Consider the following 26,793-nt stretch of genomic DNA (forward strand, 5'->3'; position numbering starts at 1 on the left):
TGTATGCTATTTATTTTCTTCTAATCCATAAGGATTAAAGCATACAGAAAATAAAATTTCAGTACAATTGAAATAATGCTACGTTTGTTAAATATTATTTAATAATATAATGCTCTACAGAAGGGAAATAAAGTCGATCCATAAATATACATACAAAGTTTTGGGCACAAAGATGTTAAAACCCAGTAATTAAACTGTAATTTACAGCCATCTGACAAACACTATACACAGACAGCAGTGATTAGTAAACTCAAATTACAGTCCTTTAATACAGTGTACTTAATTACAGGCATGTTCTCATGGTCGTACAAAAGATACTTGCTTCCCTTTTTAAGAGTTCGGCTGTAAGAAGTTTATTTTATATATATATATATATATATATATATAAAAAAAAAGTGGTTGGAGAACTAGTGGTTTCTACTTGTGTTGAGAGAGGAACCACGCTGTTCTGGAAGTGGTTCTGGCAAATGCCAGGGGTTCTGGGATCCGTCCAAGCAGTCGCCTAGCAATGAGACCCAGGGTACAACTTTGTTGTGATTTGTCAGAGTTTGTCCACTTGGCTTCAGCTGGAAGGGCAGCAGAGATGCGGGTTGGTGGGCAGTGTGGACCCCAGCACCTGGAGGACGCCAAACTTAACGTAAACAACCGTTTGTGCTGAAGGGCGTTTCAGGAGTGTTTCCCTTTCAGCTGTGAGAACCACCCTCACCCGACTGCATAACCCTCTTCAGTCAAAGGTCCAAAAGTCATTCCAGGTTGGGCTTGTATTTAAATAAATGGAAGAAATGAACATTAAGCTTCTGCATTTAACATTGTGTTTTACAGACTTTTAGACTCCACTCCAAGTCCAGCAAGTCCTGGCTTCAGCCGGACATATAATTCACATTAAAAAAAGACGGAAGTTACTCGAAATCAATTCACACGGAAGCTTTTTCCACAAATAATGATTTTAAACCACAAGGCACATGAAATGATTCATCAGATGATTCATAAAATCATTCATAAAGCTCAGACACACAACATCGACTCGGTGAGCAGACACTGTCCTTTGGGGACACACGACCATATCGCTTACCGGTGGTTTAATTCCCTGCGCAGACACCCGTCAGGTTCTAAGTGAACCCAGAATGAGGGTGACCTCTAAAACGGCCATGGGGCAGGAAGAGCAGTAGCGGAAGGCTGCTAGGCCTGTGTTAGTGACATTTCTGCTGTCATGGGGCTCCGCCCCCCGCCCTGCACAGGTCTGAACCACGGTCCTCACAAGCACAGCCGCAGTCAAGCTGCGTTTAGATCTTGGGTCTCCAGCCTTTGATGAACTGCATGATCTTCTTGACCTGCAGCTTGGTCAGCTTGAAGTCGTCGGACAGTATCTCCTCCGTCAGCTGCACGAAGATGCTGCCGTCGATGCGTTCCCTCACGAAGAAGGCCACCACGTCCTCGGACAGGCCGATGAAGCGCAGGCACTTAGAGACTTCCTCTACAGAGAGCATGGAGAGGTCCGAGGGGGGGTGCCACATAGACTCCTCCCCGCCAGTCCGGGTCGACCCGGGGGCATCCCCGGAGGAGGCTGAGGAGGAGCTCTCGGGGCTGCACTTGGTGGACGTGGGGGGGACCTCAATGACGCCCTGTGTGAGGTAAACCCTGGTGATCCCGCCCTCGGCCCCCCTGACGACGGTGGGGGAGAGCGGGGCCACGCTCCTGATGATGATGTTTTCAGCCTCAAAGCCTTTGGCTGGCCGGGGAGGGGGGGTTGGCCCAGTCCCCTGACTGCCTTCGCTGCCTTTCAGGCTCTGCTCATTCTGGCTGCCTGTCGTGTCGCGCCCAGCCTTGGGGGCGGCGATGTCGGGCGATATGCGGCTCACGCAGGACTCAAAGGTGTCTGAGGACAGGGAGGGGGGGCGCGGCCGGTCCCTGCTGTCCAGCCACTCTGCTGGGGACGAGGACGAGGATGGGCTCCGTGCGTAGCCGGGGTTGGCAAAAGGGTTCAAGGCCCCAAAGGGGGCGAAGCGCTTTTGGGAATGCGGGGGCTTCAGTCTGGGGCAGCTATAGTAGCTCTTGTGTGTGGAGTCTGTGCTCAGGAGCGGCGTGGAGCGACCGCTGGCCACACTGGGCGTGCTGTCTGACAAGGCCCAGGGGTCTGACCAGGAAGCCTGGGCAGGCTGCACCCCGGGGCTGCCCCCACCGCCGGTGAGTGGGCGGCTGGCCGAGTCGGTTGCCTTACAGTCTCCCCATGTGCAGGGGTAACAGTAGAGGGAGTAGGAATCCGGGGATGGCGAGCAGCTGCCACTGCGAGGCCCGGAGCTGCGAGGGTCAGCAAAGGGGGACATGTGTCAACACAACGGCAGGAACACACTCCTACCACAAGGGGCGCTGTGCCCACTCTTCCTGTTATGCTCCATTAAGTCAAGTATTTCTCATTTTTCATGTTTCTAATGGAAGAATTAAAACATAAGTCAACCACCCCTCACCATATATAAGCAATATGGTGGGTATAAGGTGAATCCAGACCAGTGGATGCAGGCTAATCACACAAATGTAAAGCATACAATATCCCTCATAATACCCCTGGAGGAGGGAGGATTTTAAAACAGACAGCTGCAGTTTGGTGATTAAAACGTCAAGCATGAGTCAAAGGAGGCAGTGAAGGGCCGCGGGGGGAAGTGACTTATTTACAGCACTGATGCTGCGATTGTGAAACGGGTAAAGCGGGTTAGTTAGCTGGTAATGGCAGCGGAGGAGCTCAATGCTCCGTTTTGTACGGATCCCTAGAAGAACTTCAAAGGAGCAGAGTGAATCCGGCTGGGCTGCTTCATTTTCCGGAGGGCACGTCACAGGAAGCCGGGCGGCAGGGATTCAATTTATTCAGTATGGGGGGTGGGGGGGGGATGATTGCTCGGCCAGCCCGCAGAGCCCTGGGACACTGGAGCTGCAGAGATACAGCATGGGACCGGCACCGCGAACCAAAACAACAGCTCGTCATAATGCACTAACTGGCATCCTTTTCCCGATCACTTACCCAGTAATAATAATAATCATGATAATAAAACACAGCACATTACTTTATATGGGGGGTGGGTAGCACTGTTGTCCACCCCCCCCAGGGTTGTGGGTTCAAATCCTGCATCTGGGTGTCAGGCACTTCGCTTGATCTCCCCGAGACCTGGATGTTTCTCCCACACACTTTGTGGTTTCCTCACGCTGCCCAGGCAGCTCGCCTAAATGGCGTCCGTCCTGCATACACATATCAGCTCTGCCATTCAGGGGCCCCCTATGCTGCCGGGGAGAGGATTCAGGCACCCCCTTCCCCATGTCAAACTAGAAGTCATGAAGATGCTTTTTTTTCAACCTAAAGAAAGTTCCAGACTATTCAGATTTCTTTAAAACTATAGGCGTCATAAAACTGGGGGGGGTGAACGGGAACAGGAAGTGCATGCTCTGCTTGGGCATTACCATGGCAACATCGCTAGTCCTTTCACCACACTCTGGCTTGCGCCCTTAGTCTTCATGTAACAATAACTGAGGAGCCCAGGATAAGGCAATATTTTTAGACATTTCATTTGAGATCATATTATATCAGAAAGGGGCATAATGCATAGTGGCTATGTGGACACTCACACGTCCTGTAGCCCCGATGAGTAGTAGGAGAGGCCAGGGCTGGGGGTGCCGGAGGCCGGAGGCAGCTGGCACTTGGGGAACCGTGGCGGGACCGGTGGGCTGGGGGCAGGGCCTCCCTTGGCAGCCCGTGGCGGGACCGGGGGTGCGTTGAGGAAGCGGCATTCCTCCTTCACCTGTGCCAGACATGGGGAGAAGCTTTGAAACAACCGGAGACAAGAAGAAGGAGCTCGAGTCAAGAGTAAGTGACAGGGGCAGAGACTGCATAAAAAGAGGAGTGATGAAAGAAAGGTGAGCAGGGAGATGTACATTTTGCACAGTGAACAAATATCCCACAATGCCCTGAGGCACAGCTGTGTGTAAAGAGGTGCTTTTTTTTGTCCTGGCTCACAAAGAGATACACATGCCATGGTGATCACCTGGAAACAAGCTGCATTTATGGGGTGGGGGACCTACTGTGCAGGATTGTATCTGGACCCCCTGCCAGCCAAGTGTACCCCCCCAACACACACATAAGCAGAAATGCCAAACTGCGAGGGAAAAAAAAACATCTCTCCACATTCACATAATTTAGTAACTCCTCATTTTTCAAAGTGTCACTTCAGGAAAAACACACTGGATAAGAATTCATGGGTTTCCTTTTCATATTTTGACCGGGATTAAATCCTGCAGGTTCTTCACATGGTTTACAAATCACAGTGACAGATTCATTGTGCCGTACGGTGTTCTGCACCTCTGATAGGGACAAAAAAACACGACCAAGTCAAAGTCTCCCATTTCCGTGAGACGAATGGAATAAAGGAAGATGGAAAGCGATGTCAAGGGCCTTGGGCGCCGTCCCAGCCCTCGTCATGGCTATCCCCACATGCGTCACACAGTAACATCATTCCTTCTGTTTACTCTCGGTCAGTCTGTGCCGCCGAAAAGCTCCAAATACCCACAGTTCCTCTTGATTTTGAAGTCTGAGGGCAGCTAGGATATGTCCTGGCGTGTGTGCCCATAAACGCCATTGTATCGGGAGCGAGGGGCTACGCATGGCATTCAGAGGGTGCTATTTACATCCGACCGTTCCCCTCGTTTCTCAAGTACTGCAAACAGTCCATCATCAAACAATCTAGGCAGGGTCTTATTTACATTCTGTGTCCATCTGCCCAGGGGCCGTTAACTAATGAACCGTGGGAACGAGGAGGCCTCGATCCCTGCCTTAATTACCATGCTCGTCAATCTACCTGGAGATGGCTGACATGGTAACGAAGCAGCTAGACCACAAGGCCTCAGAGTCCTTTTCCACTGCACCAGGTACCATACTTTTGGTACTTCAAAAAAAAATTTTTTTCTCATTGCACCATCCAGATGGTTTTTCTGACTATATCACATTTAAAACTTGGGTCTCTTCATCTATTCATTATTTATAATCTTTTTTTTTTTTTTTTTTTTACTTTATTGTTGTTTTCTGAGTTTGCAAATTTTTTCTACACAACAAATGTATTATGTTTCAGAGGCACGCTAACTGCATAACCAATCAGGAATGAACACTTTGCAAGTCCCACCCTAAAGTACTAAAATAGTACCCTAGCTAGTTTGGCACTTTAGGCACTGGAACCTTTGGTATTGCTACTGGACCGGAAGTCCATGGAAAAGGGAAAGTACTGAGAGTGCAGGAGAAAAGCGGCTTTATTTAATGTGCCTGTGAATCTACCTGGAGACTGCTGACATAGTAATGGGGCGGCCTCACCACAAAGCGTTAGCCTTATTTACCGCTAACATGGTAACACTGCAGCCTCGCCACAAGGCCTTAGCCTTATTTACCGCTAACATGGTAACACTGCAGCCTCACCACAAGGCCTTAGCCTTATTTACCGCTAACATGGTAACACTGCAGCCTCACCACAAAGCGTTAGCTTTATTTACCGCTAACATGGTAACACTGCAGCCTCGCCACAAGGCCTTAGCCTTATTTACCGCTAACATGGTAACACTGCAGCCTCACCACAAGGCCTTAGCCTTATTTACCGCTAACATGGTAACACTGCAGCCTCACCACAAGGCCTTAGCCTTATTTACCGCTAACATGGTAACACTGCAGCCTCACCACAAGGCCTTAGCCTTATTTACCGCTAACATGGTAACACTGCAGCCTCGCCACAAGGCCTTAGCCTTATTTACCGCTAACATGGTAACACTGCAGCCTCACCACAAGGCCTTAGCCTTATTTACCGCTAACATGGTAACACTGCAGCCTCACCACAAGGCCTTAGCCTTATTTACCGCTAACATGGTAACACTGCAGCCTCGCCACAAGGCCTTAGCCTTATTTACCGCTAACATGGTAACACTGCAGCCTCACCACAAAGCGTTAGCTTTATTTACCGCTAACATGGTAACACTGCAGCCTCGCCACAAGGCCTTAGCCTTATTTACCGCTAACATGGTAACACTGCAGCCTCGCCACAAGGCCTTAGCCTTATTTACCGCTAACATGGTAACACTGCAGCCTCCCCAGAAAGCCTTATTTTCCACGTTGAACAGTCTACCTGGAGACCGCTGACATGATAACAGAGAGGCTTCCCTGCACTCATCAACCGAGCACAGGACCAGATATTCCACTATGTAGCGTCAAATGACAAATTGTGGAGGAACATCAGGCCAGGCTCCAGCCGGCCTGCAAACCCTGACCAGGATAAGTGTGCAGAAGATGGATGGATGATCAGACCTTTTTTGGGGGGAAACAAAGCCGCCAGAGCTGCTAGGAGCTTCTGGAGCAGGACTGAGTCTCCCCGCCCCGAGCAGAGATCAGTTCTTTCAGAATGTGCCACAGGGTATAATTCTCCCGCTATGAGTTGCTGGAGCCTCCTGAACATTCGTCTCCCCACATCCACAAGTCCAGCCACGCATCGCGTTTCATATTAACACTGAAGTGACTGGACCGGCTCCTTGTCGGTTCCGTGTGCATGCGACTCTGCTCGGACCCCCCGGGCCCCTTATGTCCGCACTTTACAGGCTGCCTCCCGTGCATAATGTACAGACAACCATCATGGTCTATTAATGTTCCTCTGCACAGAGCAGGGTTCCAGTAAACTGGTGGTCAGAGCCTGCAGTTTAAAAGCAGCGTTAAATGAATTATTCAGTGAAGCTCAGAAATGTGTCTATTAGTGTTTTATGACCGAGGTGAAGTGTAATAAAAAAACATCTGCTTGTCTTCCTAAAAGTGCGAGCAAGACACGGATTTGAGGGCTCTCTGCAAACCATTTTTTTCCTGTGATTAAATATCAAAAAAAGGGCTGTGGTGGGCCTGCACTCTGCAGACCACCTGGCTTAACAGGACAGGGACAGTTTTTAATCGATTAAACCTTCTTCGGAAGAAGAGATCGAGGAGTACTTACAGCTTCCGACTTAGGAGGCACGGGAGGTGGAGTCGGGACGGTGCTCGTCTCGATCTGCACCACGCTGACGTGGGATGGCCCCATGGCACTCTCCAAGGAGGAAGAAGAGGAGTGGAAGGAAATCAAGTTGTGCTCCGCCTTCCCCGTGGGGTCCGACATGGCGGGATTTCCGCAGGTGTCGCCGTGAGCCGCTGGGTTCTGATTCATCCATAGCTCTTCATACGGAATTTCCAGCTGCTCAGGGTTCCGGAATTCACCGTCAGGCCAATCGGGCGTCATGTACTCGCGATCGGTGTCGCCGCCCTCGCTGGGCGTGAGGAGTTCGTGTGGCAAGATCTGCTGCTCCCCCAGTGAGTCTCTGCAGCTCTGGGAATGCCCGTCGCCATTGGCACTGATCAGTGAGGAGCCGCCGCCATAGACGCACAGCGAGAGGCGCTGCAGCGACTGTGTGATGTCGTCACGCCCGTAGCCTGGGGAGGTGTACCCTTGGAGGCACACACGGATTCGCCGCGGACTGGTGCACTCCTCTGTAAAGTCGGTCTTAGCCTCCCTCACCGCTTTTGAGTAGTCATCCGGGTTGAATTTCTCCTGGCAGATTAAGGCGCTCTCCAAAGTGACCTTCTCGAAAATGGGGTCGCCCCTGAGGAGCCCCTCTGGCAAGATAAAGCGCGGCATGTCCGTAAGCAGCAGGAAGTGGAAAGGGATCACTTCCTCTTTGCGCAGGATGCAACAGAGGACCACCGTTTTGGAGATGATGCTCACCAACTTGTAGCGGTTGCCCTCGCGGATGACGTGAATGTCGTAGGGGTTGCGGGGGGGCCGGCTGGGCACGGTGACATTGGCAGGCAGGCGGACCTTCTCGATGATGCTGCGGATGGTGTGCTCGCCCTCCTGCATCTGCAGCTCCAGCGGGCTGCGTGTGCTGAACTTGCCCTTGCACTGGAAGGGCAGGCTGATGCTCTCGTTGGTGCGGTGGTTCATGCAGATCAGGCACAGCATCTTGCCCTTCACCTGCTTGGTGAACGTGTTGCTCTTGCCCAGCTTGCGTAGGATGGCATTGAAGCGTGACTTTTCACGCACCGTCTTGGCGCACAGGATCTCCGCCTGGCCCATGAGCGTGAGCTCGTCGCCCGCCTGCAGTGTGAAGTTGTAGGCCTCGCTGTCTTCGCTGAATTCTCCAGACACGACCTGTTACAATGAGTGGTGGCAGAATGTAAAATACACAAACCAGCAGGGTAACAGCAAAGAGTTAAAATGATAGATGTGCAGTGTGTGTGTGTATGTGTGTGTGTTTGTACTCAATACAGCAGCTAATGACATGAACTCCAAACCCAGATCCAAGGTACTTAACATCACTGGCCTAAAACACAAATGTCAATGTGTTACCAAACAACTAAAAGATAAGAATGAAGAGGTTTGAGAAAGTGTTTGTTACTGGCCTAAAATCACCATCCAATGAAGCGTGATAACATTATTGGAGCCATGTGGACCCTCCCTGGTCACGCCATCAAGCCAGCCAATCAGACTGCACAAATATTTGTAAATCATACTGGAGGAAGGGAGGACTTAAGAATGGATGAATGTTTCTTTTATATGGTACTTTCCGCAACCAAAAGGGAGCCACTTCAATCACCACCGTGTGGCACCCACCCGGATGATGCAATGGCAGCCATTGTACGCCAGTGCACCCACCACACCGTAGGTAAGATGGGGAAGGGGCAGGAGAGAATTTACAGTTTAGATATAGGGGATGATTAGGAGGCCAGCTTTTAAATTGGCCACAGACCACAGGATGGGCTACCCTGTTAGTCACAGTGTCCACATCGCTACACTGGGGCATTGGAGTCCACACAGACCACAGGATGGGCTACCCTGCTGGCTGCACCAACACTGCTTCCAGCAGCAGCCCAGTTTTAATGATTAGTCTCCTATCCAAGTACTAGCCAGCCCCAAACCTGTTTAGTTTCAGATAGATTATCAGGTGGTCTGACCTGCAGGGGTGCTTATCTGAAGGGCTTCTTCATAAATATTCCCAACACCTGAAACATACTTTGACCCACGAAAGGTACAAGAGATGGGAGATTCACTCCACTTCCTGTCAGAGAGTAAGGCCATTTCGCTCCACTTCCTGTCAGAGAGTAAGGCCATTTCACTCCACTTCCTGTCAGAGTGAGGCCATTAAACGCCACTACCTGTCAGATGGGCCCTCTCCACGTCCGTGTGGTTTTTCACAATGATGGCTGAGTGAGGAGAGCCCATTGAGCGTTTAGTTTCTCCCTAATCATCCCTGAGTCCTGTCCCTCTGACTGCTCCAGACAACAGTCCTGGGAAGTGTGCAGTCGAGTGACAATGAGGCGTCCCTCGGAACAGTACAGACTGGCTCCATTAGCATAGATGCTACAATGATGGTGAATGAATGAAAAGGCAACCCTGCTGTGCAGCTTTTTGCTACCTTATTTTCCGGGCTCTGTGACCATGCTAAGAAAGGGCTACATTTGGTCAGGTCACGTCGGCACTCTTAGCCCATCTGCCTCCCCTCCTCCTCAGGCCAGGGCTACTGTTATCCATCATATGACTGGCCCTCCCAAGCTGATTTCATTCTGGTCATTTTGAGATCTCTCTGTGAAATTCCATTTTTTTAGCAACCAGTGGCATTAAGGTGACATAGGCAACCTAAGGTGTCACACGGGCTTTGACAGGAGCTCACTCTAGAGAACAAATTATCCCAAAACACTAATGGTAGGGTTTTACAATACAGGCTGATAATGTTAACTAGCTAATCCTTATAAAACACCTATGGTTCCTGACAAAATGGAACAGAATTAAAGCTGTACAGCAGAGTGCATTTTATTGATTCATTTTTAAGTCCACCTTCCTGCCACAACCCTTCAAATAACCAATCACAGGACTCTTTACTTGCTGCCCATCACAGGGATGCGAGACGGGGGCTGTAATTGGAGTGTGAACTAGAGTCACAAGGCAAGTCACATGACACCGCAGATACATCCTCTAACCCAGAGCGCGGTTCTGTGGGTCTGGGTACAGCAAGGTCTCACCACCACTGACCTTCACACTGAAGGTGATGGCCTCCATTACAAACACTCTGTCGGGGAATATTCCGGCAATCTCCTCCACGCTGGCGAAGTACTGCACCGGCTCCCGCACATCACGGTCCTGGTCCAGCAGCTTGAATTTCCCTGGACAACAAAAAGGCCACCAGGGACTCGGTCAAACATCCGGAGACGGGACGGAGAAACTCGGAGACAGACAGGAAGAAGAGCGAATCCATCAAGCATCTCTCAAGGCCGGGCTCCACTCCAGCAAGCGGGAAAATCAGCCATAAAGAGCTGAGGTGGATCTAATACATCACAGCATTTACAACAACAGAGCCAGGCTGGAAGCTTCCAGAAAAAGAGTGAACCAAAAAAAAAAAAAGACTGTTCTTTAGATGCCAGCTGGGCCGTTAGTTAATCCTCCCTGTGGAGAAATGGACGTGTTGAAACCACAAGAACAAGTTTTTTTTCCCCCTGATTTCTTTAAACAAGAAAATAATAAATGAACCATAAAGAGTCTGAAATCTTTTCATTGACCGATCATACTCTCAAGCACATCGGGGGGGGGGGGGGGGTTTATTTATTAACACATCAGCTGCTACCATCTGAGTCAGTGTAGAATGTATGTTTGATACGCACAGAAGATGACATCTCCTCAATCCTTTTTCAGGGAACAGAAATTTGGGGAGCTGAGAACACCAGTCTGTATGACACCCTCCCAGACGTGCAGGGGCCCTGGGGTCGAAGGGGCCAGACAAAGGCCAGGATATTTTGAAGGGTCTCCTTCGATGAATGTCCCCCCTGCTCACGGGTCCCTGATGTTCATCTCCCCTGACTGAGGTTCACACGCCACCAAAGACCCACAGATTTTCAGCCTTCAGTTACCTAGCAACAGGTTTCCTTGCCATTTTAAAAAAGGTGTAAATCCATGTAGTGACATGAGCAGCATGATTTCGTAATAAAAAGCTCTGTAATTTAGTGAAATGTGGAGTTATTATCATAACCATATATATTGTAAACTAGCATTTTTATCTGAAATTCACACTATACTCATCATTTACACAAGATCGGACAAACATCACAGAACTGAAGATAATAAAAAATATACACAGAAAAATTTAACTATTAATGTGGCTGCAAGAAAGAATAAAATTCAGAAGGATTAATGGTTTAATTGCACTTCTGAGTATCTCCAGCCTGGAAGTTCCTTGGGTGTTATGATGTTTTCTAAAGCCAGATGCTATAATGACCTTGATATTCTTGCACTCCAAACTCTCCAAGCCTGTCACCATCATTGTGGGGGTGGGGGGGGAGTCGTTATCAAACAAAATAAATAAACAAATCAATGCAGCGGAAGAACTTGTTACAATGGAGGAACAGGAAAAAAACAGGGCACCCCATTACCCAGCATCCACGGCAGCGTTTTCAAAAGCCATGGGAGGAGTCACAGCAGACCAATGGAACGAGGCCACGCCCACTAATGGCTACAACCAGTAACAGGCAGTGGAAAGCGGCATTTCCCCAGAGCAAGGCCAACCCTCTGCACTGTTTGAGGACATGGAACCAAACTCAGTAGGTCTGCCAAGCCTCAGCTTACGGATCCAGCAGCGCCGACTGAAGCAGCATCGTACACAGCCGTGTTCACACATACCCATAGGTATATGAATAACTACTAATTAATATTAATCAAGCAAAACGTTAAATGGCAGAAACTCAAACTGACGAAACTCTTTCTCTGTTTACCTTCTAGCCTCTGTATTAAATTGCAAATCCGAGGCTCCCTACTTCAGTTCATCCTTCCCCCTTTTTGTAAGTGGCTTTAGGACTCGGGGTCGACGCCAGAGAAACTGGACAGTCTGCAGATTACATGAAAGGCCTCCTTCAGCTGGTGCAGCTTCACACCCCATGGAGCTGGTGGTCAAAGCCTTTGTTGCATGGAGTTGAGCTGGCTGCTGGTCCCCATGGACAAAGGGGGGTGTGAAAGCCTGTCCACCTCACCGCAGTGTCTTTCAGCTCTGGGGATTTGCATGGGACGAGGGCCAGCACTGATAGCCTTTCCCAGCCCCACCCCCTTTAATTAACCCTTAACCTCGGTGCTCAGTGCTGTAACCCATCATGCTTTGCTGAAGCCATGCTGCGCTAACACCCAGCGCCTGACATACTCTATTAATATAATTTATTTACCCTTAGGACCAAAAGAGAAAACTGTTGTTTTTAGGAAACTTGATTCACTTGGCCAATTTTTCAGTCCAGGCCGCCACAGCACATGCCCAAAGCCAGCGCATACTTGTCTAACTTGCTGATGTTATGGACCTTGCTTAGGTATATGGGGGTATATGTATGTGTTGCAGATTTTTTCCTGGGAAGGGTATCCTGAGCACCGAAGACAAGGATTGGTTAATTGCTTCTGGCTCCGCCTCCAGGATGCTATAAACCAACGACAGAGGGCGTGACCTAAAGTGCCTCCTTGCCTTGCCACTCTGTGCTCTGTAATTATCTGTGCTCATCTTTGCTCTATGACTATCAGCGCTCTTTGCACACACGCATTTAGTTTGACCTGCCAGAGCACAGCTTTTGTTCCAGAAAGCCCTTTTCTGTACCAGAAAAGGTCGGGTCCAGATATAATTTGCCCATCAGATCCACCACTGCACATTGGCAGAAGTTGGCTGTCTAGGCACGTTAGATTAGGAAGCACCTCTGTGTTTTGTGTTTGGGTTGCCAGGTAATTATTTAAAGACAGCCAGCCTGGTTTTCGTTTTTTCCTATTCCTGAAGTCACTTGGTTGATTGAAATAATTTAAATTTTAGAGAAGATTTTTTTGTAGTTTTCTTCTTTTCTTCGGTGCTGCCTACAGTGTCCCGGGCTGGGGGTTTGCAGTATTGTAAATGTTCTGTAAATGTCATAAATCAGACCTTACTGGTTATGCCTCGTATTTTGTTTCCTTTCGTATTGCCTTCGTTGTCACACGCCTTTACTCTCCGGACTTAGTGGGATGTAACTCTGACATTCAGAACTGCTACTCTAATATGGCTGCATTTGAACATCCGTACCAAGGGGTGGGCATGGGGGGGGGGGGGGGGGCACAAAATCATATCCAATTGCCTGTTTGCTTTTGAAAAACTCTAACATAACCTTTTGTCTCATTTTTCTATGTTGTCCTAGCCTGCTCATCTCACGACACTCGTTTCACGATGCAAGCTGTGATTTCACCCGTTCTGTCGATAATGTAACATTCTGTAGTTCGTGTTCAGGAATATATTCCTATGTCCTATGACTTGCGAGATCCCATTAGGAAGTATATATAACAGAACCATAACTACGGGTGGAGGTTCATGCCAAGTGCTGAAAAGTCTTTATTGACCAGTTTTAAATGGCCATTTTGGCAGCATGTTACTGTGTGTGTTTGTGAATGGTGACCCTGAATAGGGCAAGCAGGTATAGAAAATGGATGGATAGATGGATAGATGAATGAATGGATGGATGGATGTGTTTTCGTGAAAAGGCTGTTGGTCCCTTAACACCAACGCTAATGCCAACCCTATGCCTCTGCCCATGTGAAGTGTAAGGGGTCACTACCTTAACGAAGGGGGGGGGCAAGCAACCTGTCGCAGACGATGCAAAGCTTTGTTTATTGTTTACAGTATATAGCAGACATACAAGCGAGGAAAAGCTTGGGGTCAGACACCACGGTCTCGTGAGGTTTTGGGATCCCGGGAGGATTTGGGTTTAAGGGTCCATCTGTGAAACAATTACTCTGCCTTCCGCTGGATCCCAGACACAGTCGCATACCTCTAACCTGCAGAGCTCCCCACCACTCAGTACAATCAGCAGTATGCAAATCATCATAAGGCTTTAGCAATAAACACCTGCAGTGCTATCATCTTTAAATACATGACTCTCACTAGAATGCTTTGATGTTAATGTCTTTGACATCAAAAGTCACAGCTGGAGATAAACGGTAAACATTTAGGCATCTTCCGTTAATTAAAGTCGGAAATGGTTTGCAGTTTTTTAAACACTATAAACATTACACACTCCACATGAATATATGCTTCTATGTTTAAATATTTTAAAGAAGCCTTAGGAATTTCACAATGGAGCAACCTGACAGGCACACAGCCCTGCAACCAATCAATACCACTCCCGTTCCTCTGTTTAGCAATTCAGTTATGTAATAATAATTTCATAATTATGATTCTTTGAGTATTTTTCAGTGCTGCATTCCTGCCGTTCGTTTTCTGCACCTGCACCACTGACCTTCCTGGCCACCAAGAATGTGTGAAGATCCAAATAATCTAAAAAAGGTATGAGAAACAGGGGAAAAGGAGGAGGGAAGTAAGAAAGAAGAGAAAGGAGGAGTAGAACCAAAAAAGCCTCTGCGGGGGTCCGAGGTCGACCGGCTGCCCAGCATTACAGAATATTAGCAGAAAAACGACAGAAATCCCTCAGCTTACGCTGCTTGGCCCCCTAAAGAGCTGTTTTAATAAAAGCAAGGTGTAGAGTACAGCCATACAAAGGAAGTTTCCCTTGGGTTGAAAGGAGGGGTGTTTATGGTAGGCGGCCCATGCGGACACCCTCGGTGTGACAGGGACACGGGGGGACGCATCGGTGGGCATCCTCACACAAGCCGGCCGATTAGGAAGCCATATGGCGCCTGCGATGCTGAGAATGCACTAAATCACCACATAATGCGCGCGGCTGCACCGTCCATCCCCGCACTGCACTATATTACGCGATTAGTAATAATTACAATAACGTCTGCCATCCTTAGGTCACTGAGCTCCCCTCCCCGTGGCGATCAACGCCTTTCGGAGAGGAGCATGTGTTTTTAAATTCGCATTAAGCTGGGGGGGGGGGGTGGTGGGAGGGCGTAGGGCTCTCTCCCTGCGGATTGCTGCCCCGTGACCGAGGGATCGACCTGCAGCCAATCAGGGAGCCGAGGGTGTCGGAGGGCAGGAGCAGATGGGGAAGTGGGGGCCTCCCTGGCCGGCAGGCGGGCGGGTCTCCGAGCAGATGGAGAGGCCTGGGTCGGCCTGGCTGCCAAAGCCTCGTCTGGGCACCTCTAGTGGCAGATAGGGTTGCACAGGGCTGATAAAATGGCCCATTTATCATCATTTGCACACAGTAAATGCTTTATCTCTGACTTCACCGTCTCTCCCCGCCCCCACGTCTCAGACTCGGTAAGAGTGACACAGAGCTTCAAAGGCGATTCAGCGAAGGGAATTACCTGGTCTCCACCCCGCCCTGCCAGAAAAACATACTTCACTGAGCGATGATTACCGACGCTAACTAATTAACTCGTAATTAATTGCTAAAATCCACAGGCTGTGAAACGCTGCCCAGGCTGTCGTCTAAAACCAGCACCTGTCACCTGTCACCATTCTGCAGCCACTAAACTCTTAGTGACAGCGAGCTCCAGTGGATCGGTGCAACGCGGCATTACCTCACGGCCCGGCGCTGCCGGAGGTGCCCTGAAATAAACGCTCCGGTCACGAGCGCTGACCTCATCTCCGCCCACAGTGTGGTGGTGTCTCCCCTGGAGAGAATGTGCCCCCCCCACCCCCCCCCACCCCTACTCCAGAGCCTCCTGTTCTCAGACACATTCTTTTATTTCATTACGCTGGGAAAATATTTGGGGAATGACCGGCCTCTCAAACACCCCCCCCGCGCGCAACCCATGAAATGGAGAAAAGGTGATTACGCAAAGGCAGCCTACAAATGGACTCAAAGCGTGATGTCTTCCAAAGCACAGGAAGCCTGATTATTTTGCATTAAACACATTAAAACTGGGCCACTGTGTGGTTCAGTGGGTTATGACGCCGTGTCTATGAGCGGAAGGGTGTTGGCTCAAATCTCAGAGTGATTTCACGGTTGAGCCCATGAGCAAGACCCTTAACCCCCCCTCCCCCCCATTTCACCAGAGACTGTCTGACCCAGCTTTCTACAAAAAAAAAAATATACATCACTTGGGGCAAAAGTGTCGGCTAAATAAATTTGATGTGAAGACTGAGAATATCACTTTCATAATATTATTATTCATTGAAAGGACGTGGCTGTGGATTTTTGCCGAAGGTAAGGAATTTAAACATTTGTGGTTGGAGATGAAATCGCTCGACGCGGCTTCTGTGACATGATTTGCGCATTTAAGGATGACGACTTGTACCCTTCATTGCACGACGATCATTCCGAAACATAAATACCCTACATGCATCTTCCAGGATGCAGCTTAATGGGCACAGAGCAGGTTCACATTTAAAACATCTGCGGTGTTATTTTTGCAGATGTGTGGTATCCGGTTAACCGGAGGGGGGGAGTTTAGGGGGAGTTTAAGGGAAGGGGGGCGTCGGCCGGTGTGGTGTGGTGATCTGGTGCAGCCATCTTACTCGCTGCGCGCCATCATCCCACTGCACCGTCGCTACACGCCCAGAAGACGCCCAGTGTGTCATAGGTGTCGGGTGCCTTTGGCGCTCCCGATGAAAATGGGCAGGACACGGAAATGCCCCTCTGCCCACCTCCCAGAGAAACCCCAGCAGAGGACGCCCCGCGGTTATGTAATGCCCGCGATGACGCCACCTCGGCGGGCGCAGAGCCACACCGTCTCCCGCCAAGCCCGGATTGGCTTCCGGCTGTTAACCCCATACCCACGTCCCGAGGGAGCCTGGGTATCACACGTAATCTTATAAACATAGATAGAAAGATGCATGGATAGATGGCACATATCCATTTCCAACAATGTCCCTCCCAAAGGCAGCAGTACTGCACATAAAACCAGCCTCACTACGTAAACAATACCAGCAAAAAGAGAAGCGGCTCTGGTCCAACAATGATCACGTATCCTAGGATGGACTGATAAAGTTAACTTTGGAAAAGTGAATGAGAGTCTAATTTGTGAATAAATCGGCATGATCCCCCCCCACCCAATGATTTTAGCCAGGGGACGGTGGCACAGCGGACACACCCCCCCCCCCCACCCCCGCTACAAGAGCTAAATGGAAAACCATTGATAAATCCTGACTTGCAGCTGATTCATACTCGTGTTCGGTCTGACAAAAAAAGCCGATGTTGTTAACAAGCCCCCCCCCCCAGCCGCTGATGAGGACCCATCCTGTCTGTCCATTCAGAGCCTGCCTTCAGAGACCTGTGATTAAGTACACTGGATCTCCATTATGCATTATTTATTTATTAGCGAGCCCGGAGCAGGCAGCACTTACAGCCGTCCATTAACTGAACTTCCCCCAAAGCTGCAGTGACCTCAGCCGCTCAGAATAACGCAGAGATCCGCCTGCCCACCATCTGTCAATAATGGCCCCCACCCCACAGCCCCCGGCGACCTGGCGCCGGGTCCGGCTCATGCCATCCCCCCCCCCCGCTTCAACTCTGACCTCATCTCCTCCTGCTGTCACCTAAGCGACCTCGTGGCGGGAGCGTCCGGCCCGATCCGCATGTCACAGACGGTCAATCAGATTAGGTAATTGTACGCATTCTCCTTTTCTGTTACCCCCCCGGCGTGCTAATCATCCTTTTAAGGAGCCTCATGCTACATGCGCATAGTTTACTCTAATTACTAACAACCTTTTAGAGAGTTTGGGTCAAGAGTTGGGCTTGAGGTTCATATCCGGCAGTCAGACACCGACTCAGAGAGGCAGAGAGATAACCTTCAAACAGGATCTTATGGCAGCGACCATAAACCCAGTGCAGGTTAATCATGCAATCAATGCTCATCACAGCGGTGAACATTCAGCCGAGCTCATTGTAAAGGATCCAGAGGCAAAACACAAGCAAGAACACAAACAACTCTTGACTTAGTATCATATTGCCCCCCCCACCCCAGACCAATCCAATCATGTTCTCAATTTTTATGCCCCCTGTCACTCAGAGGCCCTTGGAATTGTCCAAATGTGACATATAAAATCTGACTTGCAAAAGGGTTTGTTGGACGGATGGCTTACATCATTTGAGAGCTGCCTGCATTTGGAGAAAGCATAACACGTCCAGATTAGCACACGTAGATGGGCAGAGAGATTCCCACCTGGATACTGCAGAGGGATGTCGATCTTGGGCCCGATGACGTAGTGACCCTCCTCCAGGCTGTGAGCCGTCACCGTGGTCCACTGCCTGCAAGAGTGAAGCAGCAGCACGTCCTGCTCGCTCAGGCCCTCCACATGATCCCCTACAGAGACGGACAGCTGTCAGTCAGAGACCCAGAGCCACACAGCAATCGCCCACCCTTCCACAGCCAGCCGGATCCACACGTGGCACGACCAGGAAGGGATGCCACCCACTTTGGAATCTCACATCATACTGAGGTGTTTTTACTGAATGACACTGGTAAACTCCAATCTGGAGTTAAATTCGTAACTACATGAGCTGCACGTAACAAATGCAGGGACTGGCATACACTGTGCCTTATACACTTTTTTTAACTTCTGTCCTTCCACTGAAAGCTGCGTACACGTACATTTGTAAACGAATGTACAATCAAACCCTCGGCAGAGCACTAGTCAAAAGCTGCACTATGTACACCATAAATATTCATATATTCTGTACCGTCTTGTGTGTCTGACTTGTCCTGTGTAAAGCCACATTTCAAGTCTTGGATAAACTATTTTGTTTCACTGTATGACTACATCTTCTGAAATGACAATAAGTTTGATTTGATCTCACATGGGAATTATACGCTTCTGGGATTTGAACCTTTGTCGGTTTCTGTCAGCATGAGGTCCATCTGAGCGTCCTCAGAGCAGAAGCTGACAGAACTTCACATCCAGAGGAGATCCCATAGCCCAGTGTGAAGACAGCGGCCGAACAAGAAGATCCAACTAGCAAAACCAGCCCAGAGGTTTCAAGATTTGTGATTACTGACAGGGTATCTTCTCTGCCACATATGATTTAGAAGTTACGAAACGTCTGTCACATGAGGAATATTCCAGAAGCAGTGTTGTCAATTTTGATCAGCTGATTGGCGTGAGATTTTCAAAATGAGAAACTGTACATGCATTACCTTATCTTCGTGGGGACTCTCCATTCATTTCTATGGGGAAAACTCTAATCCCAACATGACAACCTTAACCCCTACCCAGCCCTAACTTTAACTGTATATAACCAAACACACACACACACACACACACACACAATCATACACACCCAGGGATGGAACTTAAGAATTTTTGCTAATAGCTGACTATTCAGTAAAAAATGTAGTCTAACATGCAAATTTTTACTACCAAGAGGTCTAGTGTTCTGTATTTGTACTCAGTCTTCATCTAAATTACTCACTGGGGGGGCAGTTTAATACACAGCCCCACCCTCAATCACCCACACACATCACCGTGACTCTTAACAGAATTCAAGCTACTGGTACTTGTTTTATTAGTTGGTTCAGTCTTTTATTTTCACACTGATGGGGTACATGATACAAAAAAGGTTAATTTATACTCATTATAGCTGAGTAACTCAAAGATGAAACACAGAAAAAAATAATCAATGAAATAAAATGCTGGATAAATGAAAGCAACAGCGGGTGACACTTTCAGGATGAGTGACACCGACACATGGGCTGTTTGGCGCTCAGAAGTGGGCGTGGTCACGACCAGGCTTCACCTGCTGTTGGATACGACATCCACTATTAATAGGGGCTTTTGGCAAGAATTATGCTTAAATTCAGGCTGTGCGATGGGAGGTATCCTGCTCTCACACCTTCCGGGGTGGGGGGGTCACAATAAGACCCCCACTGTGTGTGTGCAGTTTGCATGTTCTCCGTGTTTTTGTGTGGGTTTTCACCCACACTCCAAAAATATGCCGTTCCTCTGAATTGCCTTTAGTGTGTACCCTGCGATGGAGTGCCATCCTGCCAGGGTGTGCCCTCTGCCTCCTGGCACAGGGCCCAGGCTCACTGTCACCCTGTACTGGAAAAGCAGTTGGAGGATGGATGGATGGATGGATGGATGGACGGATGGATGGACGGACGGATGTTTAGACCCTTATGCTACCATTTCTGAAAAAGCATCACCTATGAAAGTCAGGCTGACGATTTGTGGTATAAACTGAGCGCTGGTTATGCAGCAGAAGGCAGGGGGCACCGGCACGCTGAAGCACCACTGGCAGGCGGCAAACACAGCAGACGCCCGTTTGCCTGCCGACTGGCACCATCTGGGGTGGCCATCAGTGGGGGGGTCGCCTGCCCCACAGACGGAAGCCCATGGGGCATGGCGTGTGGTCGAGCAATCCGAAACAGCGCTGACCGGATGTGAAGGGTGTTTAGAGCAAGCTCTCGTCGGGCAGCGTCCAGGCAGCCAATCAGAGTGAGCGGACACGGGGGCCGAGGAGCAGCTTTCGGTGGCTGATTACGTCATCACCACCGTCAAGGAGTCGACCAGAGAACAGAAACACAAACCGCAGAGAGGAGAGAGGATGTGAAACACAGACAGAAACACAGACACACACAGAGAAACAACGAGGCAAGATATACAGACAAAGAGACAGACACAGATACAGTGGCAGACAAACACACACACAGAGTCAGGCACAGAGTCAGGCACAGAGACTGACACAGAGTCTGACACAGAGTCTGACACAGAGTCTGACACAGAGTCTGACACAGAGTCTGACACAGAGTCTGACAGGCAGACACACCTATGAATTGTATCCATTTTAATGAACTCTGTGCCTGTACAGAAAAGAAGTACAAAAGGAAACACACAAGTTAAGCAAAGGCTTAGATGGTCTTGCCTCGCCTAAAGAGAATCCCCCCCCCCCCCCCACGGACTCTCTGGGGATGAATCTCCCCTCAGACACAGTGTGATCTGCACTGCGCTGAGCAATAGACAGAATAAGCCTGCGTCAATTTATGTGTTTATTTACTTACTTATGTGTCACTCTTCAGACATAAATTCAGTTCTTATGGAAAGTTCTGGAATTAAGGTCCCAGTCAGTTGCCCTGACTGCCAGAACCTTGCAATCCATATGTGTCAGACATGCAACAGAAAACACCCATGGCGTTTGGGCGCCCCGTACTCCCGCAGGACATGCTTGGAACACGCTTCAGTGCTGCGTGTGGGTGTGGAGCACTGCATGCGGTCCAGCTGGCCGGAGGCACCTTCGCTCTGTAGGCCGTGGGCCGTGCCGCGTTCCAGCCAGGGTGCTGGCGGGGAGGAAATGGGCCGAGGACGGGGAGGCCGGGAAAGGTGGGGGAGAGGGCTGGGGATGGGAGGAAAGGAGCAAAGGGCCAAGGGCAAAGGGAAAGAAGGCCAGGAGCGCAGGGGGTTCTAGGGTGGGAGGGGGGAAGAGGGTTTAGGGGAGGGCCGAGAGCGAGGGGAAAGAAGGCCAAGGATGGGAGGGGGAAATGCCCGAGGGCGGGGGGCAGAAAGGGCTGAGGGTGTTAGGGGGGAAGGGCCGAGAGTGGGGGGGTAAAGGTCTGAGGGCGCAAGGGGGACAGAAAGGGCCGAGAGTGGGGGGGCTGAGGTGCCGGCGCATCGTTCAGCAGAATAGAGGGACTTCCCCCTTTTTCATGCCTGACCGCTGTGACAGCGGCATGTCACATGGGGGCTGTGGGGGCAATGAGAGTGTTTTGGGTTGGGGGCCCTGGTGAGCGCCTTGGATTGTGTGATGCTACCATAAGGCGACTCTGCTCAGCCCCAGTAATTACACAGCTTTCATGTACATGCCTCCCACCCCCAAGCTGATCCGCCGCCCCCCCCCCCCCTTATCCACATGGCAACCCCTAATACAGCCCAGCGCATCACATAATTACTCAGAGAGACGGACGTTTTACACGCAGCCCCCGTAAGTGAGGAGACAGTAGAGGCAGAAATAATGCCAGTCGCAGCCTTAGTGAAGATACGCCGGGGGGGCCTGTGTTTTACACAGGGCGAGGGGGGTGTGGAACCGTGGGTTAAGGTGCTGTGGCAGCGATTGGAAGGTCACCGGTTTACGTCCCAGGACGGGTAGAGTGGGATTTCACTGGTTTCACTGTTGGACTCTTCTGCAAGGACCTTAACCTCCAGTCACTCCAGGGACTGACTGGCCCTGCTCTCAAAAAATGTATGATGCTTTGGATATAAGTGTCGGCTAAAGAAATAAAACTGTAAAAATTCCCACGCAGATACTCAGCTGGCCGGATAGTCAGAGGCCTGCCCCCAAAGGCAGCCTCACCTGTGCTGTCTCTGACGGAAGATGGTCCCCGCTCTATACTAAAGGTACATGAACATCTCCGTCGTGTCAGGGATTTAGCCCTTTGCGGCTCGCTGGTGGCTGCTCTGCCCAACGCCGTGTTTTAAAGCGGAACAAATGTCTCAGATGAAATGCAAGGCTGATTGATTTAATGCTGTAAAAATACTTAAAAGAAACTCTGAAAGCAGGCTGGCCCAAGCATCAAAAGGCACTTAATAACTGGGTCTGGGGTTGGTACCAGCCTGCGCCTGTGAGAGAGCTCACCTGGGCCAGGTAAGGGAAACACACACACACACACACACACACACACACACACACACACATTTCTATCATTGTGGGGACTCTCCATTCATTTCCATGGGCATAACCCTAACTCTAACTATGATAACCCTAACCCCTATCCAGCCCTAACCTTAACTATAAGTAACTAAAGAAAATACAAGACTTTCGGATATTTTAGTTTTTTAATTGCATTCTTGGATTTTAATAAAATTGAGGTTTATATTGTGGGGACCTGAAAATCCCCAGGAGCTAAAAAGTAACGGGTTTTAATACAAAAATACAAACCCAGGTACCCAGAGACACACATACACAATCATACAGAGAGAGAGACAGACAGACACACATACACAATCATACACAGCGAGAGAGACAGGCAGACACACATACACAATCATACAGGGAGAGAGGCAGACAGACAGACACATACACACGGTCATACAGAGAGAGAGACAGACAGACAGACACACATACACAATCATACACAGCGAGAGAGACAGACAGACAGACAGACAGACAGACATACACACACATATACGCAATCGTACAGAGAGAGAGTCAGACACATACAATCATACAAAAAGACAGACACACACATGCACACACACACACAGACACAGACACACACACATGCACACAGACACACACAGTCAGTAAGTGCCCCAATCTGGCAACAGGAAACACCATGAGGTTGGAGGATTTTATAAATATTAGAAAAATAGTAACAACTGCTTTCATCAGACAAAATGTGAATAAACATGATTAAAAATAAATTATTTTCATAAGATTTCTACCCATCCATTTTCTGAAACTTCACGGTCACCTATTCACGGTCCCGGTGACTACAAGCGCAAGACAGGGACCAACCCAGGATGGGGCGCCATCCCCATTCCCACAGTCACACACCAGTCACTCACACACACACACACCCGCAGGCCGCCTGGTACCTGCGATTAACCTCAGCGTGTTACTGGACTGTGGGGGGCCATGTGAGACCGTGTAAACTCACATGGATAGAGGCAGGGTAGAGATCCCTGTGCTGACCACCATGCCACACACTGGCGAGATTTTTTTTACTTATGATTATGCAATGTTCTGAATATGTTAGGGATATATTAGGAAATATGTTTCCCATATTCCATGGACAGGCAGACGGATGAATAGTTCCTATGCTTTTTGGAAAAGGTGTCATTCCATGAAAATGATTGAGTGGTGCAATCAAGTGCCAAATGATTCAGGCTTTGCAATAAATATACTGGACAGCAGGGGGCATGGTGTTCCTGGTCTGTAGGAACATTATCTGCACTAACATGTACTGTTCAGATATCCTGTCGAGTCACATCAGCATCGTCAGACTGCCCATGTTTTTAATGAACTTTAAGCACCAGTGACTGATAGCCGTACCTGGCGTGTGCACTGATTGGTCCTTCCTGTTAGCACCCAAGCAACCCAATCTGGAATGGCGGCCATCTTTGGTAAATGGAGGCTCTGAGGTAGCCCTTTGTCCAAATACTCACTGACCTACTTAAGAACCTCTTACAATCTCTGAAAAATATTTTTTAACTTTCATAAACTGTCCCTTTCTTCCATCCCATTACCCCACAGACATGCCCATTTTCCTCATCTGATGTTTTAAGGAACAGGAACTAAAACATATAAGGCTGAATAAACAGTGGTGCAGTGGTTAGTGCTGCCACTTGACAGCAAGAAGATCCCGGGTTCGATCCTGGGTCCTTTCTGTGTGAAGTTTGCACTCTCTCCCTGTGGCTCTGGATTCCTCCCACAGTCTAAAAGCATGCAGGGCAGGCTGATTGGTGAGTCTAAATCGTGTGTGTGTGTGGTGTTGTTGGTGACTGCCCAGGGTTGGTTCCCAGGATAGGCTCTGATACCCCCCCCCCCCAGTTTATGGCGATGGATATACCACATAAACAAAACTGCCACAAAAAAAATACAGATAATATTGAATTAAACAGTATTTCACTTTCAAAGTAATTCTTAGCATCCCATCTGTTAATAACAAATTAGGAATCCATGATTTTCTTTCAATATAAAAATGTATCATATTTTTTTGTTTAGCAGTTTATACAACGCAACATTACACCATCTTTTAAATATTTTTTGCCAAATAGCCACAATGAAAACAAAATAAAATATGGTTAACCAGTTTAAGGGAGAATGTAATTAAGATTTAGTCAAATGTAGGAAGTCTGTGTGTCACGTAATGTGACTCTGAAAAGCACTTCTCTCTGGATGATGATTAAACACACACACAACATACTTGTGTGTTTCCGCAGCAGACACCTTTAATCCAAAGCGACACATTTGAGAAAGTGGGGTCAGACAGTCCCTGGGGTCAGACAGTCCCTGGAGCAATGTTGTTACAAGTCTTACTCATGGGCCCAACAGTGACATCACTCTGCTGACCCTGGGTTCCAAACCAGCAACCTTCTGATTACAGACAGAACTTCCTAACCTGCTGAGCCACACACGACTCCTCAGACACTAACACACACACACAGTCACACCAACAATCACACACACAGACACACAGTCACACCAACACACACACACACACACACACACACACACACACACACACACACACACACACACACAGGTAGGTCAGACAGCAGTTCCTACCATCATTTCTTCAGGCCACTTAGTCGCATGCCTCCTGCCAACTTTCTGTTCTGGCTAATGATCCTTATTTGCGCACAAAATAAGACCAACACCGACTTTGGTGATTTTTATGGTGGGCAGTGAGTCTAACGAGACCGGGCGCCGCTGCACCGAGCGCGTTTATTTCATGTGACCGGCCATTATTTTGTCTCCCAAACTTAGACGAGTCCTCCCCCACACTTCTTAGTATTCAAGACACTCAGTTGCTGATTACAAAATTAGCATGTGAATGGCTGCGAATCACTTTAGGAATACAACAGATACTTTGTCACCTTTATTTGCCAAGTCCGAAATAAGCGTTTTGTCAGGCAGAAAAGCCGAAGCAGCTGATGGTTAGTGCGAAGGATATGTGCAAGTTACTTCACCTTCATGGTCAGATAAACACAGAAAGCATAAGATCGCAGTTTCCTACACATCAATCTTACACACGGCGCTTGCCATCCGTTTTAGCTGATTAATATATTTAGATTAGATCAGATAAACTTTACTGATCCCAGGAGGAAATTCTTGTGCATACAACAGCAAAGGTACGTAGAGCACACACATTTAGTGCAAAACGAAGTGCAAAGTCAATGCACATAGTGCAAAGAAGTAAACGTAGCGCGCACTGATTGAAATGTACAGATGACCCAAATATAATCCGACTAAACAGACAAAATGAGTATGAGTTTTATTATTAAAAATGGGCAGAAATTTGAGCATGTGTGGGTACCGTGGATCTGCGTGTACTTTCCATGTGACTTGCAGTTTGAACAGACCTAGCACATCTTCTTTTTGCCATAATAAGTAAACACGCTCATCGGAAAAGTTAACTTGCAGATTTAATCGCTTACCTTGGCTCAGTCGTACCAGGGTCGGCAGCCTGAATTTGCCGACCACCACATCTAGAGGCAAGGACACCGAGCTCCAGCAGATCTCGGAAATGCTCGCCGAAAACTTGTCCATCTTCCAGCATCATAAACGCTACGGACGCCGGACGGAAAGCACCGACAGCACCATCACAGGGAGCCGCTGCTTTTCTGCGGGGCTGCCTCCTGGTTTCGCCATGTTGAGAGGTGGACGGGATCCCTCTCCCCCAGGGATGTGTCAGTAGCAGCACCTCCTCCCAGAAGCTGTCAGCATGGCATGCAGCACCACCCTGATCCACAGACGGCAAATCAGCATCCCGGCCGCGATGGGCTCCGGGGACTCAGCCTGCGAGCTCTTCAACTGTCTAATTTCTGGTAAAATGGCTGCTTGTGCGTTGAGACTCAGTCAGCCTGCTTAAGTTTACAAGTCATTATGTCAGGCGTTGGTGATGCTCACATCAGCCGAGCCCGATGAAGGACTTCAAAGCTGAACCATGCCGCAAGCCGTACTTCATTGTATGGTTTTAGTATCAGTATTTCGCTGAAGTTTCTTTTATGGATTTCTATATCCCGGTTATAACCCAAAGTTATCGTGATACACAATGGTACAAGGCCATGGTATACATGTGTGTGTATTAGTGTAAAGCATCAGGCAGGTGCTTTCCTAAAGACTTTTGCACAGCTTGTCCAGTACAATGCATAGTACATGCTCGTATAGTACACAGCCTTCAAGCACCGACCATGACGTGACTCTAAATTAGGTAATTAACTCAG

General features: G+C 48.9%; 1 protein-coding gene across 1 annotated transcript; it reads right to left on the bottom strand.

Annotated features, from left to right (window-relative positions):
• Positions 1–2: 2 nt before the first annotated feature.
• Positions 3–26,413, bottom strand: gareml (GRB2 associated, regulator of MAPK1-like). Its single transcript, XM_048985331.1, has 6 exons — positions 26,005–26,413; positions 18,075–18,215; positions 10,059–10,189; positions 6,993–8,180; positions 3,613–3,785; positions 3–2,298 (listed from the first exon to the last, which is right to left on the bottom strand). Exons 1-6 carry the CDS (start codon positions 26,114–26,116, stop codon positions 1,284–1,286), a joined length of 2,760 nt encoding a protein of 919 aa, XP_048841288.1. The 5' UTR covers positions 26,117–26,413; the 3' UTR covers positions 3–1,283.
• Positions 26,414–26,793: the final 380 nt, after the last annotated feature.

The sequence above is a fragment of the Brienomyrus brachyistius genome, chromosome 19, assembly GCF_023856365.1.
Source record: "Brienomyrus brachyistius isolate T26 chromosome 19, BBRACH_0.4, whole genome shotgun sequence".
Classification (NCBI taxonomy): domain Eukaryota; kingdom Metazoa; phylum Chordata; class Actinopteri; order Osteoglossiformes; family Mormyridae; genus Brienomyrus; species Brienomyrus brachyistius.